Source organism: Loxodonta africana, chromosome 22, assembly GCF_030014295.1.
Source record: "Loxodonta africana isolate mLoxAfr1 chromosome 22, mLoxAfr1.hap2, whole genome shotgun sequence".
In the NCBI taxonomy this organism is placed as follows: domain Eukaryota; kingdom Metazoa; phylum Chordata; class Mammalia; order Proboscidea; family Elephantidae; genus Loxodonta; species Loxodonta africana.
Window position 1 is genome coordinate 29,397,519 of NC_087363.1, and position 18,203 is coordinate 29,415,721.

General features: G+C 41.0%; 1 protein-coding gene across 7 annotated transcripts in view; it reads right to left on the reverse strand.

The window, feature by feature from the left end:
- SNRK (SNF related kinase) overlaps positions 1-18,203 on the reverse strand; it is a 67,616-nt gene that overhangs the window by 16,024 nt on the left and 33,389 nt on the right. For all 7 annotated transcript variants that reach the window (XM_064274715.1, XM_064274709.1, XM_064274713.1 and 4 more), the window contains one exon: positions 331-472. In XM_064274715.1, the coding sequence (XP_064130785.1) occupies positions 331-472 (142 nt within the window). The remainder of the gene's footprint in view (positions 1-330; positions 473-18,203) is intronic.

An 18,203-nucleotide genomic window follows, 5' to 3' on the forward strand; every position in this document is an offset into this window, starting at 1 on the left:
GCTGATGTGGAGAAAGGCAGTTCCCATGGTAATGTCCTCACTTCACGTGAAGTAGGCGCCGATGAAGCACATGAAGGTCTCTTGAAACGGAGTGATTTAAGAAACAGATGAATTCATTCTGTGCTCTGATACTGAATTTCAAATCATATCCTGGGGTTATCCCCCCAAAATACTCAACAACAGTCGAATCTTAAATTCAAAAATTAAAATGAATTCAGATGCAAGCTTGGATATTAAAATCGCCTCAGATTTTCTTGGCTGATAATGAAATAAAATGTCTGGCTTTAGTATGAGTGCTTAAGGTCTCCACATACTTTGTTTTTTACTTACTCTTTACACTCTTTAGACACGTGGGATGGTACTGTGTATTTGCAATCCATGATCATTGTCAATGTTTCACTGTCATTGGCTTCTTGAAAGGGTGGCTGCCCACACACCAACATGAAAAGGATCACTCCCAGACTCCATATATCTACAAAGCAAAGACATACTGTTAAATAGCGGACCACTTAGAAAACTAAAAACACCAAGGGGAGTAAAAGCAGACTAATGATGTTTATTATTTTATTTTGACTAATCAAAAGCATTTATCCCTCAAAGTAAACATCTAGGAAAGAAAACTTAACCCCCAACAGGACAAAAAATCTATCTGTCTTGTTCACTGTTACTCATATTCACTTAAGGCCTGAGGAAGTACCAGACACATAGTGGCACGTAGTGAATGGTCAATAAATGGTTAATAAAGAGATGAGTTCATTTGTTCATTCCTTAACAGCAAGAACATCAACTGGAAATCACCTATCAAAGCTTCCAAGCCAACGGACAACGCACTGCTGTTTTCCCCATTACAATACGCACCACAAGAGATAAAATTAAGATATTACTCTGAGACTGGAAAGTATTTTGCCTAAGGTCGCAATTATCTCAGTTATCCCCCTCAATCCTAGTGAGTTAATCAGGTTATATAACTCAGATCATTTTTATAGATAAGAAAATTAACGCTCAGAGAAGAGAAAAATACGCCTGTTATGAGAAAAGACTGTTTATCTAATACTTCAGAGGACAGAACGAAGAGCGAAGGTGTTAGTAACCAAGAGGCACCCTGTGGCTTAAAAAAGGAGGAGCTCCCCAGTAGATCCACTGAAGCACCGGAACCAACTGTCTATAAAGATAGTAAGTTTCCCATCACTAAAAGTATTCCAGCAAGGGCTGGACAACCATCTGTCTAATATTCTGCACACAACACTCCTGTACCGATTGTAAGGCTGGACTGGTTGACACCTGAGGACCCTCCTGTTGTTAGGTGCTGTCGAGTTGGTTCGCACTCATGGCAACCCTATGTACAACAGAACGAAATGCTACCCAGTCCTGCGCCATCCTCACAATTATTACTATATTTGAGCCCACGGTTGCAGCCACTGTGTCAATCCACCCTCATTAAGGGTCTTCCTCTTTTTTTGCTGATCTTCTACTAACTCCCAAAATATACACAACCTCCTACTCCTTGCCACTAAATAAGAAACAAACCCATCAATCAGATGCAAAAATGATGCTTTTTCAAATGAAGAAAGAATCTATCTATTTAGGAAGAAATCACAAATTCACTCATTCCAGAAACTAAAGCACAGACGCGATAGTATAAACTAGATACAGGAGATCAATTCAAAAAGCTTTCTAGACCCCAAAAGGCTTACAGACTACACTCAGAAGAGAAGGGAGGGGCAGGCCACGTGGCCACATGACATGTACATCTGTCAGCAGGACACACTCAACTGCTGTTTCCATTTAAGCTTAAAACCAAAATAATGTAAGTTCCATGTTATGTTCCAAGAGAATTAAAACTTAATGACATAGCTTTTCCTTGGTCTGAACCAAACAAAGAGTTCAATGAAAGCAGAAATGCCAGTTACATGCACTGTGATTTCTTATCTGTACGATAAATTTTACTAAGGATGCTCCAGTGAAAATTAGGGAAACAGCTGGGAATACCTACTAAAATTAAAAAGTTTATATAAAAGAACCTAAGGATCATTCGACAGTGCCCTGGTTAAAAAGTGATTAAGAGCTCAGCTACTAACCTAAAGGAAGGCAGTTCAATTCTAACAGCTGTTCCCTGGAAACCCTATGGGCAGTTCTACTCTGTCCTATAGGGTTGCTATGGTTGGAACTGACTCAACAGCAATGGGTTTTTGGTTTGGGTTAAGGATTGTTCCGTTCAAGCCTTTGACTCTGCAGTGTCCCCAAGAGGTCTGCCTGGCACTGCTTGCTGGATGCGTGCATTACCTGACCCACCGCCAAAGGACAGCGAGCTGGCTCAGGAGTTCACTCTGCTCACTGACCCTCATTTCACTGCCTTGATCTTGGAATCCAGAGAGCCATCCCTTTTCAATGCCAAACAATCCTGAGTAGTGGCAGCTGGGCACATCTGTTCTTTAAATACCCAGTAAGAAGAATTTACAGCGCCCATCTTAGTACCTTGCCAAAATTTTTAAAGGAAATTTATATAGTTGACATTTAACTTAAACCCTCTTTGTACAACTTAAGCCTACTAATTCTGATCACTTGCCCCAACTCCTAAGCTGCCACTGTGAACAAGTGGCAAGTGCAATTAAAACCAGTTGCCACTGAGTAGACTTGACTCGTGGTGACCCCATGGGTGTCCGAGTAGAACTGTGCTCCATAAGGCTTTCAATGGCTGCTTTTTTGGAAGTATATCACCAGGCTTTTTTTCCGAGGTGCCTCTGGGTGGACTCAAACCTCCAACCTTTCAGTTAGCAGCCTAACACATTAACCATTCACATCACTCAGGGACTCCAGCAATTGCAATTACCCTCTATGTGTCCCTCATTTTACAAGACATTTATGTTCTAGAAATTAACTGTAAAATAAATCCCACGTTTCTACTGATGTCTATTATACAAACGGGGGGAAATACAGTTTTTGTTTATAATATATACTTGACTATCTCCCTCCAACTCAAAAAAGGGGGAATTTGAAATGACATAATAAAAGTGCATAAACATAAAAATTAGGGTAATTAAAATAAAAACTCTTCCTTCTTCTGATGTTCAAATACTGCCCATGTCTAATGCTACTTCTCTAATCACACCTAACCACTAATGCATATGGATTTGATATGATAAATCCATATCCTTCCACTTAAGTTCTATATAAAGTATTTTATAAAATGAGTTTAGCTACATTATTTCTTCTAACATTTCATACTATAAACATGGATAATCTGTTTTGTTTTTGTTTGTTTTTTTTTTTAACCTTTACACTAACCTAAGAAGCCCTAGCAGCACAATGATTAAGTGTTCGGCTGCTAACCCAAAGGTTGCCAGTTTAAACTTACCGGGAGCTCCACAGGAGAGAAGACCTGGCAATCTGCTCACATACACAGCCTAGGACACCCTGTGGGGCAGTTCTCTGCTGCCCTACAGGTCACTGTGAGTCAGAATTGACACAACAGCACATAGCAACTGCGCTAAACTAGAGATTACATACAGCAGTGCAACTATACAAAGCTTATGTTTTTAAAATGTGAATAACATATACATATATCTCAAAAATAATTACCCAAAATTCTCACTTGGCTAAAGAAAACTTTTTTTCTGTTAAATATTAACTTTGATAACAACAAGGAAGCCCAATTATTTGAAAATGTTCTTTTCAGGATCATTTGCCTGAAACAAACTAACACTCTCTGCTTGCGAGCAGTGATGTGTGGTTAGAAGAGTAAAAACAGAACAGAGAACGCAATACAAACAAGTACTCTGTGTCCACTGTTTCCAGTTAGGCCTGAAATAGTTTCTGGAATATGAAAATGCTTAAAAGTTGAGAAACTTAGAAATCCAATCATATGCCAAGTAGTGTGCGAAGTTAATGACATAATTTAAGGCATTCAAGCCAGAGAAAAACAGCAAAGAACTAAGAATAAGAACTAAGGGGGCAAATTGATAGAAAGACCAAATGACCTTCTCACCAAGACAGTGATTGTTCAACGGGTCATTTATCCCACTTATTTATTCTCTAGGCATTTTAATTTCTCTTTTTACTCTACTTTTTATCTTTGAATGGTTTCACTTTTCCATTCGAAGGGCCAAAGGGAAGAGATAAAAGCTGGTCACTAAGCGAACACAAATGGTGTGACTTTAACCAAATTATTTCAAAAAGTATTCCTCATCTTTAAAGTGAGAATGCTAACAGTAATCTACCTCCTCTTAAAACTGCTGTGGGCATTAAAAGGATTAAGACAGCATTCAGCACAGAGCCCAGCACAGAGAACACTTTCAAAGGCGACTGCTGCTGCCTTGCCCCTGTTCATCTGACCCAGGCACAGCTCCAGGCACAGTAAACAAGATAAACGAGAAGCCCTTGTCCTTAACAGGTTCCCAATTCACTGTGAGAAACAGGCAGGGGGCAACAGAAACAGAGAGCAGGTAAGCTCAAGAGGCACAGAGCCAAGAGGGAGAAGAGAAACTAGGTGATGGAAGGGGGAGGAACAGGAAAGTTCTTACTCAGGGGAAAAAGATGATGATCCAGGAGCTTGGGTCCCCACGACTGGACACAGGAATTACAGGAGTAACAATGCCATCCAGAAGAATTATCTATTACATTCTCCCACAAATGGGAGCTGGAGAGAGGTGGTAATAGTCTTAATAAAAATTCACTTCAGTAGCTATTTCTTATTCTTTTTCCATTAAAAAAAAAACAACTTGCTAATAAAACTACAGACTCTCAAAGAGGATCACAGTTTCCACCTGAGATCACAGAACTGCAAGGGATTCACGAAGACTGTAATTCAGAGAATGGGGACTTGAGTTATTTTCATTTTTTTACAAACGGTCCTGGAATTGTTCAAACACACTTAAAAGGTACACAGGTTGGCATCGACCACCTGAACAATCAAATTCAATGCTAATGCTACCATCTGATGCATATGCTTTTACTCCAGACCCAGCTGTGCGTCCTTGGTTAATAAAAATGGAAAAAGAAATATCACTTCATAAATGGAGTTTGCTTGGTGAAAAAAAACAACTTCTAAGTTGTGCAGCTGTGAGAAGAGGTAGAAAGATAAGGAAGTACAGTATAAAGGATGGAGCCAGCAGTCTCCCTGACTAGCTGGGAATAAGATCAGAAGCTTGAAGACTGAAGTTTCATCTGCTAATACTCACTAAATCAATCTACCATAACTGAATTGTGCTATTTCTAGGATTGGGGTGGAGTTTATATGACAAAGTTCATTTCAGGCAGGCTATGAAAAGATCAAAATGAAAACAGAATAAAAGAATATGCTAAACATTAATCCAAGGAAAAGCAAATGCCGAGGGGGGGAGAGGTTTTCTAAATAATCACGTCTGAAATGATTTATCTAGACAGCAAAAGAAAGAATAAGAATTGGAAAGTAATAAAAATGGGAAGACCAGAAGAAAGGTTTTAGGTAGAAACCTCTATTTTCCCCGGTTCTCTTTTACCAAGATGGCCATGAGTCATGAAAGATGCAACGGGACTAGAATGTTCTAAAACCACTACAGACAGAGTAGGGACCAACACCTTTTATGACACTACTTACAGCTGCCAGACTTTATGCAATCACTTCTCAGTTCCAACTGTGGTCACCAGCAACTGACATTTGACCCAATACTAATGTGCAAGCAACACTTTCTTAGACTACCAAGTACTGTTCCAGAAGTGTTTAGATCCCAGGAGCTTCAAAATAAAACCTAGAACCTGTGTTTCCTTGTACAATATTCAGAAACCTAAGCACCCATGGTCTGAATTCCTGTTTACACAGTAAGGACTAATCATCCGCTTTAAAGTTATCTACAATTCTTGATTACTAAAGATTCTTCCTCGCTCCAAGCCAGACCAGTAGTTGGTTCTAAGGAGCAAGACTAGTAGACACTGTTCTGAAAGCAGAAAACTCTCAGGTCATTTGAACTGACAGTTAAGAGGGAGGCAGAAAAGGAATGAACAGTTTGGACATGTTCATGCTATCGATGCGCTCGTTAGAAGCAAGGCCTTACTATTTAACAGGGAACGATTTCTTCCCTACTTACTTTAAAAAATCTCCCTCTCTTAAATACTAGGCCTGAATTCACTGGAATGCCCCTTGGGGCTTCAAAAATCAATGCAGCCCAGATTTAGCCTCCCATCTTCTCCCCAAACTGCTTCATCCCTGTCTGTGCTCTAGCCTGTTCAACGGCGCCTCTACCCACCCAATCAAAACTTCCAGGCTCCCCACGATTCAGGTGCTCTGACTTCCAGGTCAGAGAGCTCCTGCAAATTCTATCATTTGCTTAAAATCCTCAAAAGCTCCCCATTGCTGACCTTCATCTTCCCCAACCTTCATCACCCTCCAAGCTGGTGACCTAGGCCAGCGGTGATTTTAGAATCATCACAATGGGTTGTGATGACAGATTTCCTCCTGTTTTCATCCGCTACCTGTACCTCCTTGAACACATATGTCCCCTGCACCCAGCTAGTGCCTGCTCAACAGTAGTTTGTTGAATGGAGTGAACCTGTAACTAAAATCATTATTGCCAGCTGCCAATCGAGTTGGCCCCCAACTCATGGCAGCCTCACGCACACCGGGACTCAGTCCCGCACCGTCCCCATGATTGGTTGCAGACCGGACCACTGTGATCCATTAGGTTTCCGCTGGCTGATTTTCAAAGGTAGATCACCAGGCCTCTCTTCCTAGCCTGTCTTAGTCTGGAAGCTCCGCTGAAACCTGGTCAGCATCGTAGCGACCTGCAAGCCTCCCCTGATAGACAGGTGGTGGCCGCGCACGAGGTGCACTGGCCGGGCGTCACAGCTAGCAATCGAGCCCGTGTGTCGCGCACGGAAGGAGAGACCTCTACCACTGAACCACCACCACCTCCACTGTAACTTCAGACAAAGGAGTTATTCTGCGAACTCTCCGGGTGGGGCGCTCACAGAGGGGGCTGCGGCAGAGGCTTTAGAGCACAGGGCAGCACAGTGGTTATTCGTGTCCTTCAAACACAAGATTAGGGAAAGAAGACTAGAAGTGCTCCAAGCAGGGTGTGTGTGGGGGGGGGAGGGGAGATCAATGACAAGCTGCAGTTTGTTTTAGTTAGCTGTTTAAGGCCTTTTGCAAACTTGTTTTTTTCAAGTCAAAAGAAAACAAGAAAAAGTTCAAGAAGTCAAAGGGTTATCAACCACACGCTGTAGGATTGCACCCACTGCCGTCGAGTCGATTCTGACTCATAGCGACCCTACAGGACAGAGTAGAACATGTTCACACAAATACCAGACAGACAAGCAGCAGACACCTTTCTGACTCAGCATTCCTTCACAAATCACTCTACAAACCCAGTTTCCCTACATGTCAGGAAGTGAATTTTACAAATGAAGAGGGAAAGATAAGCCAAGCTAAAATCTCGAGTTGGCTGATTTCTTTCAGCATGATCTAATGAATACAGCCTGCCTGGCTAAAGTTCCAAAGTCCCGAGTTCAAATTCTACCATTAATTCGCTGTGTGATCTTCGTCAAGTGACTCAGTTTCTATGACTCTTCGTTCTCTCTTCTGTAGGATGTGAACACCACTGCCTATCTGGTAATGTCTAAGTGGGTGTGTGGACAAACAGTGCTACATGTATCACTTCAGAGCCTGCAAGGACTGATAACAACCGTTAACTCTGGGTAAAGAAGTCCCGGTGGCACAACGGTTAAGTGCTCAGCTGCTAACCAGAAGGTGAGCTGTTTGAACCATCAGCTGCTCCACAGAAAAAAAGACCTGCCAATCTGCTCCCCTAAAGATTACAGCCAAGAAAACCCTATAGGACAGTTCTACTCTCTTATATAAGGTCACTATGATTTGGAGTCAAGTCAACGGGACACAACAACATCACAGGAATGGAGCTAGGAGGGGAAAGCAAAGTGGGCTTTATGCTTTTTTATTTAATATATTTCTGTATTATTTGAAGTATTTTACAAAAGCATCGTTTATTACTTTTATAAAAAAGTAACAATCTGCTGTGCTTAACAGAATATTACGATCTATACTTAAACTAAATAAGCATAAACCTCTTTAACGGAATGTAAAGGTAACTCTAAAGGCCTAGACATGCTTTCTACTCGCCGAGGACAGTGACTCCCCTCCTGTGGTCTGGGGACCCGGGGTGCTCTGCAAGGTCCCTTGCCTGAATTCAGCAACAGTAAGAATTATTTTAACTTTTACCACAAATAATTTGCTTCAATGTTAAGAAAACTGATATTAGATTTGCTGTTTCATAAAAACCTGTAATAGTCTTACAAAAAGGGATGAAAGGAAAAAGAAAAACAAAAGGCAGGGTTATGGGGCACAGAGAGTCTCTGGATAAATCTCAGTAACTGACAAACTTTTTTATTCCTGGTGGTATCTCAATATGACGGTGTCCAGGGAGTGCATCTTGGTCTCCAAAACTGGGGAAGGGGTCAGGGTAGTGCTGCTGGCAGTATAGTCTGCTAGTTCTCTCTTTCTGCTTCAGGCTGGACCGGAGAATTCTCGAGGCAAAGGTCACACTAGAGCCAGAGCCACCACACAATCACCCACCAAGGGAACATTCCCAGATGAAGTCAGTCTGAAGGCTCTGGCTGTCTCAAAATTTCCACCCAGCCAGAACAGCCCCTGAAGTATTTCTAAATACCCTGGTGACAAAAAACTTAGTTCAAATTCATACCTTTCCAAAATTATTTTTATAAGGCTACCTTGTAAACCCTAAGTACATCCTTTCACAAGCTTAAGGGGAAAATCTCTAGCTTTTGCCCAATTTTCTTATACTAGTAGTCACAAAGTCTAAAATGTTTATATTAGAAATATTTGTAGACCCAAGAGACCATCACCCATGGCAATGTGCATAAGCACACACTCTCCTATTTACGACTTTCAACGAAGATACTCTTCAAAGGTTGGACCTATTGGAGAGCTCCTTTACCATGGATACACAGCGACTTCAAATTTAGTTTTAAGCAGTGATTTCATTTTTCAAATTTCCCACAGGGTTATAACAAATACAAAGGGATTTCACAAGCCTAACTTTGAACTAGGAAGCAGAAATGTTTAGACTTGGTATCAAATCCAAAAATGTCTAATTTTGTTTGTCTGGCCAGAGTCAAGGGCAACCAGACTAGAACACTGTATGTCTAACATTTTATAAAGGTGAAGTCTGTACTAACTTGATGCTTTAGTGCATAGCATAGCTAGTGGAACGTTCTGAGGTTTCATTAATTTAATTTTAAAAGCACTGAGCCTCCTGCGTAAGGTTGAAGTACGTAATGCTAACATAAGACCAATATGTTGTTATTGTTAAGATGCCATCGGAGCAATTCCGACTCACAGTGACCCCATGTGACAGAGATGAACTTCCACATAAGGTTTTCTTGGCTGCACTCTTTTCGGAAGCAGACTGCTGGGTCTTTCCCCCGCAGAGCCACTGGGTGCGTTCAAACTGCCAGCCTTTCAGTTGGCAGCCAAGCACTTTACCACTGCACCACCAGGGCTCCTTAAGACAAATTACAAGCCATTCAAACATCAGGTAATAAAAATTACCTGCATACATGCCAACTCTTGGCTAAGTCTTAAATGGGTTCTCTTTCAAAAGGCACAAAATGTTTAATGCAATAAAGAGCACTGGGGATACAAAGTCAAATGAGGTATATCCTTTCACAGCCTTCATAAACACTCCCAGCAATGTTTAAGCTTATCAAACTTTAACCTCCTCTCCCGAGGATAAAGAGAAATAAATTTTAAAATGGAAAATTTAATATAATCAGATTCAAAATTCAAAATACCAGTTTTTTAAATGTTTGGTTTGTCAGGTCTCCATGCATAACACCTAAACTGGGCATGTGGTTTAAAAAACAGATACAACTTATCTTACACTGAAAACAAACAAACAAAAAGCCACAAAACAACAACATAGTTTATCTTTCAAGGGACTTCAATAAATATACAAGGTTCCAGGTAGAATTATAACTTTAAATTATTCCTTAATATTAAAATATAGCTAGAAAATTCTCACAAACATAACCACATTGATTTCCTGATTTTAAAGTAACACTCTTTTCAGACTATGAAAGTAATACAAGTTTAATTTCACTAAGATTCTATCCATTAGCAACCTCTGGGAAGGCTCCACATACTCACCAACGCCACAGACAATCTTTAATACTTGCCTACTAGATAGGTAAAGATATATCAGATTGGTTTTAATCTGGTTAGATCCCCCCAATTTCTTTTATTAAGGTACAATTTACATACAATAAATTCACCATTTCTAGTGTGTTTCTGCCCATTCTGACAAACTCATATTCTTGTAACCACCACCACAACTGAGATACAGAATAGCTGTATCAATGCTGTATCAACTCCCCCGCCCCAACCACCAAAAAAAAAGTTCCCTTGGGTCACTTTGTAGTCAGCCCCTTCCCCTAGGCCAGCTCCTGGCAACAACAGGTCTGCTTTATTTCCCTACAGTTTCATCTATAAATGGAATCACATAGTATGCAGCCTTTGTAGTCTGGCTTTTTTCACAGCGCATTTGAGGTCCACCGTGTTGTTGCATTCGCCAATAGTTCATTCTTTGCCAAGGAATACTCCATTGCACTGATGGTCCACAGTTCAGGGCAATTATGAATGAAGCCACCATAAACATTTGCATACACATTTTTATATAAACATAAGTTTTGATTTCTCTTGTGTCCTAGTTGGACTGCTGGGTCATCTAGTAAACTGATGTTTAGCTTAATAAGAACCTAATGGTTGTACCATTTTACATTCCCACCAGCAATGTAGGAGAGTTTCAGTTGCTCCACATACTTGTTGGGTCTTGGTACTGTCAGTTTTTTTAATTTTAGTCATTCTAATAGGTGCAGTTTTAAATTTGCATTTCCATAATGAAAAAGGGTGCTGAGCATCTTTTCACCTTCTTATTTGCCATGTGAATATCTTCTTTGGTGAACTGTTTGTTCAAACATCTTGCTCATTTTTAAACTGGGATCACTTTTTCAATTATTATTGAGTTTTGAGAGTTCTTTATATATTCTGGGAAACCCTGGTGGCGTAGTGGTTATGTGCTACGGCTGCTAACCAAAGGGTCGGCAGTTCGAATCTGCCACACGCTCCTTGGAAACTCTACAGGGCAGTTCTACTCTGTCCTATAGGGTCACTAGAAGTCAGAATCAACTTGACGGCACTGGGTTTGGTTTTGGTTTTATATATTCTGAGAACACAGTTTTTATCAACTATGATTTTTAAGTACTTTCTCCTACTCTGTGGCTTAATAGTATCTTTCAAGAAATACGAGTTACTAATTTCGATAAATTTTATCAATTTTGTCTCTTATGGGTCATGCTTTTAGTGTTGTATCTAAAATATCTTTGCTAAGGCAAGCGAAAAAGAGGAAGACCCTCAAGGAGATGGACGCGATTGTGACGATGATGCAGAATCAGGCAGTGTTCCGTTCTGTTATACACAGGGTTGCCATGAGTCAGGACTAACTCAACAGCACCTAACAACAACAAGCCAAGGTTACAAAAATCTCCTGTGTTTTCTTCCAGAAGCTTTACGTTTTACGTTTAGGCCTACGTGACATGTTTTGTTAACTCTGAGCAAGATTCACTTTTTTTGGCATACGGATATCCACTTGTTTCAGCACCATTACTGAAAAGACTGGCCTTTATCCACTGACTTGCTTCAGCACCCTTGCTGAATATTAACCATCCCTGTATGTCCTATTTAGGCGTTCTATTCTATTCCGTTGATCTATATGTCCACCCTATTGCCAATACCAGATAGATTTGATTACTGTAACTTTATTCTAAGTCCTGAATACTCTACTTTTAAGGTCAAACTTTTTTCTTCTTTACTGGCTATTTATATAGCTTTTTAAGGAATTACCTTTTCATTTCTCTAGTGGGGAGTCTGTCTTATTGAATTTTAAGGGCTTCTTCTCATTAAGAATAGTAATATTCATTCTATACTACAAGTATTTTAGCAGTTTGTTTCTATTATAACTTTATTTAAAATGTGTGTACCACATCCATAACTAATTAAATCTACCAAACTTTTCCTTATGATTCCTGCTTAGAAAGGCCAAAATCATATGAATATTCACCTTTTGGTTCTTTTTTTAGCTTAATTCTTCATGTTAAAAACAAAAAAACAAACCCGTTGCCGTCAAGTTGATTCCAACTCATTGCAACCCTATAAGACAGAGTAAAACTACCCGCATGGGGTATTCAAGGAGTGGCTGGTGGATTCGAACTGCTGGGCTTTTGGATAGCAGGCTGAGCTCTTAGCCACTGTGCCACCAGTGGTTGTTTTGCTTATTTTGACATATGACATGGGTAGCAACTTATCATTTCTTCTTCCTCAAATACTTAATTATTAAATAATTATTCCTCTGGAGGAAGACAAAATGATTACAGACTTTTTTTCTTCTCTGTCACTTAGAATCACCTGCTGAAGAACATGCTAAGATACAGAGGAGCCCTGGGGGAGCACGAGCCCCTAAAGGACCACAAAGCAGGTATTCAACATGACTATTTGCCAGGCACCCTGCTAGGTGCTGAGATGTAACAGTAGGGAGACCTCTGAGGTTAACAATGAAGGGAGAACCTCCAGGAGAGACAGCACTGCTGCACTGTGTCCTGGGCCTTGCCACGATTCATCTTTGTTCATTCACTCACACCCAAAGTTAACAACCACTTGGTTAAGAAAAGATGAGTCCATCTTATCTTCCAACTAGGGTTCCCCTTTTAGAGTTGCTTCCACAGGGAGCAGGTACCTCGCCCTACATCTAGAAGTGCCCACAGCACTGCTAAATGGCTGGAATCCAGGCAGCAGAAGCCCACATCATGTTTTTAGAGTTTGAGTATGATTTCATGTTTCTTTCTCATCTGTTGTTATCAGCATGCCTGCCTCTGTTGTTGTTGTTAGATGCCGTCGAGTCATTTCTGACTTACAGCAATCCTATGTACAACAAAACCTCTAGGAGGTCCCTATGTTACGTACCAATTTGCTGCAGGCTGGAAATATGGATTTACTGAACTTGCCATAGTTTTAAGCAAAATTAAGTAAGGATCTGAGTGAAACTGTGAATGATGGCTATGAACAAAATACATGAGCTTTGTACATGGGCTCAGCACAGTCCCTTTCAGCCACTCAGGAGTCTTTATTTGCTTGCTTCCTGGTGCTCTGCCAAGTTCAGGACAACTCAAGAACCAACCTAAAGAAAATGATCAATGAGCAGTTCTGTATTTGATAAGAGTAACTGAAACCTAAAGTTCTAAAGTTTATCTTAAATAAACAATCTTGGAAAGCTGCCTTACCAGATGAAAAACTGACCCCTTAGTCTGACAGCAGATGGACCAGTCAAAGGTTGGAAAGCAGGGAACACTCCCATTCTCTACCTAGTCTATTTCCACTGACTAATAAATTCATTTCTATACTGGTTGACACTAGACAGTAAACTAGACATTTTTATCAAGCTATTTACTGATAACTTGATAATACAACTGCCTTTGTACAGGACAGACAGCAAGATGCCCCACCTATAAATGGATGTTGAGAACAAAAGTAGAACCTAAACCCTATGGGAACTCTCTGCTTCCAGAAAGAAGACAAGAGGTTGCGGCAGGCTAACTACCCCCTCTAACAACTAGAAACAAAGTAACTTGAAGAAATCATGTTTTTCAAGTCTTGGAAACAACAGGACCAGACAAACTAAAATTCCAACTGGGGAGGAGCCCTTTCAGAGCAAAGACAGAATCCAAAAAAGAGCCATAAAGTTTGACTTCAAGTTTCAGGGGATCACAAATGTTCCTAAAAAAGGTTAAACCCAGTCAACTTATATTACACTCTTAACTAAAGAAGATCTCTTGTTAAATGTCTTTTTAAAAACCCCAAAAATAGGTGAAATTTGGAAAAAATAGCTACTCTGACACAAGAATGTAAGTTTGCACAGTTGACTGATAATCCAATTATTTTTCATATATTAATCAAGTAGTATTCTAGTGTAGACATTAGTCTCTTAAGAATCTATTATGACAGTTTTGGTCCTCTGGAAACGAACTGCTACTCAGTATAAAACTAAGAACCAAGCCCTGGAACATGATGACCACCCGAGGGGCTTCCTTGCCATCTACTGACACTTCCAACCCATGTTAAATCCCTTTTAAAATGTAATAGGACCTCCAAATGTCAGTGAGGATTCGATACATATAAAAGTTCAGTTAACAATACAAAATGGGCTTTAAAAAAGCCATATTAAATGTACCAAATACCTGTAAGTCAAGCCTATCCTGATTTTAAAAAATAAGAACGCTGTTTCTCCAATGATGATGCTTCTTTGTGAGCAGCCTGGTCTGTAACCAAGCCTCTGACACTCCCCACAACCTACCTACTCAAGTCACAGCTGGGAAATTCAAGACACAGTAAATGTTATGGACTGAACCGTGTTCCCCATAAATGTGTGTCAACTTGGCTAGGCCATGATTCCCAGCATTGTGATTGTCCGCCATTTTGTCATCTGATGTGATTTTCCTATGTGTTGTAAATCCTGTCTCTGTGATGTTAATGAGGCAGGATTAGAGGCACTTATGTTAATGGGGCAGGACTCAATCTACAAGATTAGGCTGTAGTTTGAGTCAATCTCTTTTAGACGGGATCTCGTGCCACCAAGAATGAAGAACCAGGAGGGGAGTTCGTCCTTTGGACCCGGGATCCCTGTACTCCTAGGCCAGGGGAAGACTGATGGCAAGGACCTTCCCCCAGAGCCAACGAGAGAGAAAGCCTTCTCCTGGAGCACTCTGAATTTAGACTTCTAGCCTCCTAGGCTGTGAGAGGATAAGTTTCTCTTTGTTAAAGCCATCCACTGGTGGTATTTCTGCTATAGCAGCACTAGATGACTAAGATAATAAGGAAAATGAGAGATCTAACATATAAAACAGCAACAAGTTAGAGACAGGTGCTCTTTGACACCAGTGTTTTATGCTATAAAGCGTACTTAAAACTGCTTGTTGCTCATCCTTTCTGTCAGACAGCTGTGGGCCCACTTTTTACTCAGTCCCATAAGCTTCCGAGGCCAAATACAAAAACGGGCTTCACAGTGGTCCATAAATGCTTTTGAAATTGAACCAAAATAGACCTCTGTCTTTGCATCTCTCTGAAAAGAGTTCACAGCTTTCACTGGATCCTGTAATGGAAGGATTAGTCTAGGAGTTACTAAATATACATACAGAGAGGAAGGAAAAGGAGTTATGACATGAGCAAGATGATCAGAAAGGGCAACAGAGAGCAACCGCAATCAAACTTTATAAAGTTTAGATGAATGTAAATTTTCATTTCTTTAATTCATCTGTGTAATGTTGATCCATTTAAACAAACATTAAGAGCTTGTCGTATTTACCAAGCACTGAAGACAGGACAGAGGTAAGATATAAACGAACATATGGTCCCTTCTCTCGAAGACCTTACCATTCAGCAAGATGGACAACCAAGCCACTGGGGGTGAGCTCAGCTTGGCAACTTGATGTCCAATTCCAAAGGAAAAGCCATCAAGGCACATGTCTTTCCCATGTCATTGCCCTCTTTTTTTAGCCACCCACAGGCCCCTCCATTATTCTTATCTGTGCCTGGCAGCATCCTGGGCACCAAGGCTTGGATGTACTTATGAAGAGGGTCTTGGACCACAAGGTTGTTTTCCTAGTCACCAGACAGTGCCACAAATGAGGCCCTACAATTTTTTCCTTGGGTCCCAGAGTTTAAAATAATTCTAAATTAAAATTTAAAGACAGTAACTTAGGCACTGTTTTATATTTGCTGAATGTAATTTTTAATATATCCCTAATAAAGCTAATAAATCATTAATAAAAATCAGGTAAGATAGACCAATGCTTTCAAAGGACAAAAAGGGTTATACAGAAAAGTGGGAACAAGAAATGAAAAAGCAACAAAGGGCACATATTTGGAACCACAGCTTCGATGAAGCAACAGAACAGTCTCTGCTAACGAACTTGGTTCTTAGCTCTGTGGCGTCCTGTTGTACGCCTTTCTTTACCTAAGTCAATGTTAACGTATGGGGATCCCATACTGTGGGCTAAAGTGGCTGTAAAAGCATTTCTCAACCAGCCACTCCTGGAGTCATGACAATCTGAGGGCTGTACACGCAACTTCCTGACATGACGGGGCAGGGTTTCCCGGACACCGAGACCTGTCACTAACTGGTCCTGCCAGGCCTATCTCAGAGCAAGCACGAGCACAGTGGCCACATGTAAACAGACAAACATCTTCTTCAGTAGTTCTTAAAACCCTGAAGATCACTTCACTCAAACCTTCTGAGTTCCATGTCTGTCCAGCAATGTGTACTGTGAATAACAGGACTCCAAGTTTATTGTGTTAAAAAGTTTGTTCTTTGCTGATTTCTTGTTCTGCAACTAGTCTTTCTGCAACAGATTTGTTTCTCCCCACCAAAACAGACTTTAAAAGATACCCAAGTAGATTTGATGTTTTCAGCTTTCTGAAGGTTTCCAATGCTACCACCTAATGTGAATATAAGCATATTGTTTTTTTTTTTTAATTAAAATTCTATATGTGTTCTAGACACCTGGTAGTGCAGTGATTAAAGAGCTCAGCTGCTAACCAAAAAGTCAGTGGTTTGAACCCACCAGCCACACCACTGGAGAAAGATTATGGCAGTTTGCTTCCACAGAGATTTACAGGCTTGGAAACACTACAGGACAGTTCTACGCTGTCCTACAGGGTCACTATCAGTCAGAATCGACTCGGCAGCAGTGAGTTGGCGTTTTTTTCGTCTGTTTTTATACATGTTTTGTATTAAAATAGTTACTGTTTGGGGAGGTTTGGAAAGTTCTTCTGAAGTCCCAAGAACCTAATCAGTTATGAAATAAATACTAGGCCTTTCATTTTTTATCTAATGTTAAAAAAGAAAAATCCCTACTTTAGAAATTAACCTATTCCCTAAATACAAATTACCTAACATCCTGAAGGTTAAACACAACTAAAACCATGTATGAGAAAAACACATGAGCAAAGGTCATGGGCCTGCCCTCCCTCCCCATTTTCCCACGACAGCCAACATTTCAGAAATGCCCCTGAGGACAAATGTCCAAAGGAGCCGAGAACACTTCAGATGCTCTTCCTCCCGCACTGCGCAAGAGGCAGGAAGGAAAATGAGGTCACGACTGTTACAGCCCCTGTCGGCCCCCAGGCACAGCACCATAAAAACCTAAGGCCTCCTGTGATCTCTCCAAAGAGGAAGTGCTGGACAGTCACATCTGATTGACTGAAGGTTGGTTTTGCATCTAGCGTTAGGCTGAGTACTTCACATGTACTCTTACATTCAATCCTCTCAACTATCATAAAGGCAGGAAGTAGTATTACCCTCATTTGACAAATGGAGGAAAGAGAACAGAGAAGTGAAGTGGAGAAAGAGAAAAGGAAGCGCCAGGGACCTACACCTTTAGAGCGGAAGAGGAAAACCTCGCCAAGAGGGTGGCATGTGAGCGAGAGTACCTGGGGTATGAGCGGCCCAGGCAGGGGGAGATGGAAGGGCCCCATGGCAGGACTGGGCCTGGCAGTATGGCTGAGCTGAGTGAGTGGAAAAGCAAGGAGTGGAAAAGTCAGGACGAAACGGGGAAGCCACTCCTGACAGCCTGTAGGCTACTATGAGGATTCTGGTTGATTCTGAATGAGACGGGAAGTCATCAGTGTTCTTCTAAGCAGAGGAGTGACATGATCGGGGTTAATTTTTAAAAGGATCGTATAAACATTGTTTTCCTTATAAGTGTCGGTTACCTGAAGCTGCCATCTCTGTCTGTGGACCCAAGGAATCCCCCTTTCCCTTACAGCTGCTCCTCACTGGAATTACTGACTTACCCTTGTCCGAGGGCCCAGGGCCTCTCACCTGGAGCTCTCAGTATCTGAAAATTGGGGCAGCAGGGAAGACAAGAAAGGAAATGTGGTCCTGAGGCCTCTCCTTTCTCTTGTCTGCTTTCTAAGATACACACTTAGCCAGTCAGCTCCTTTTCTGTCTCCGCAGATGAAATTCCCAAAGACTCAGAGCTTGAACTCTACTTTGAAAAGTAGATGAACAGTAACTTCCAGCTTTTATTCAAATAAGACCCACAGTTTTCAACTGTGCACACCTTTGTATTTCCACAACGGATTCTGGAAG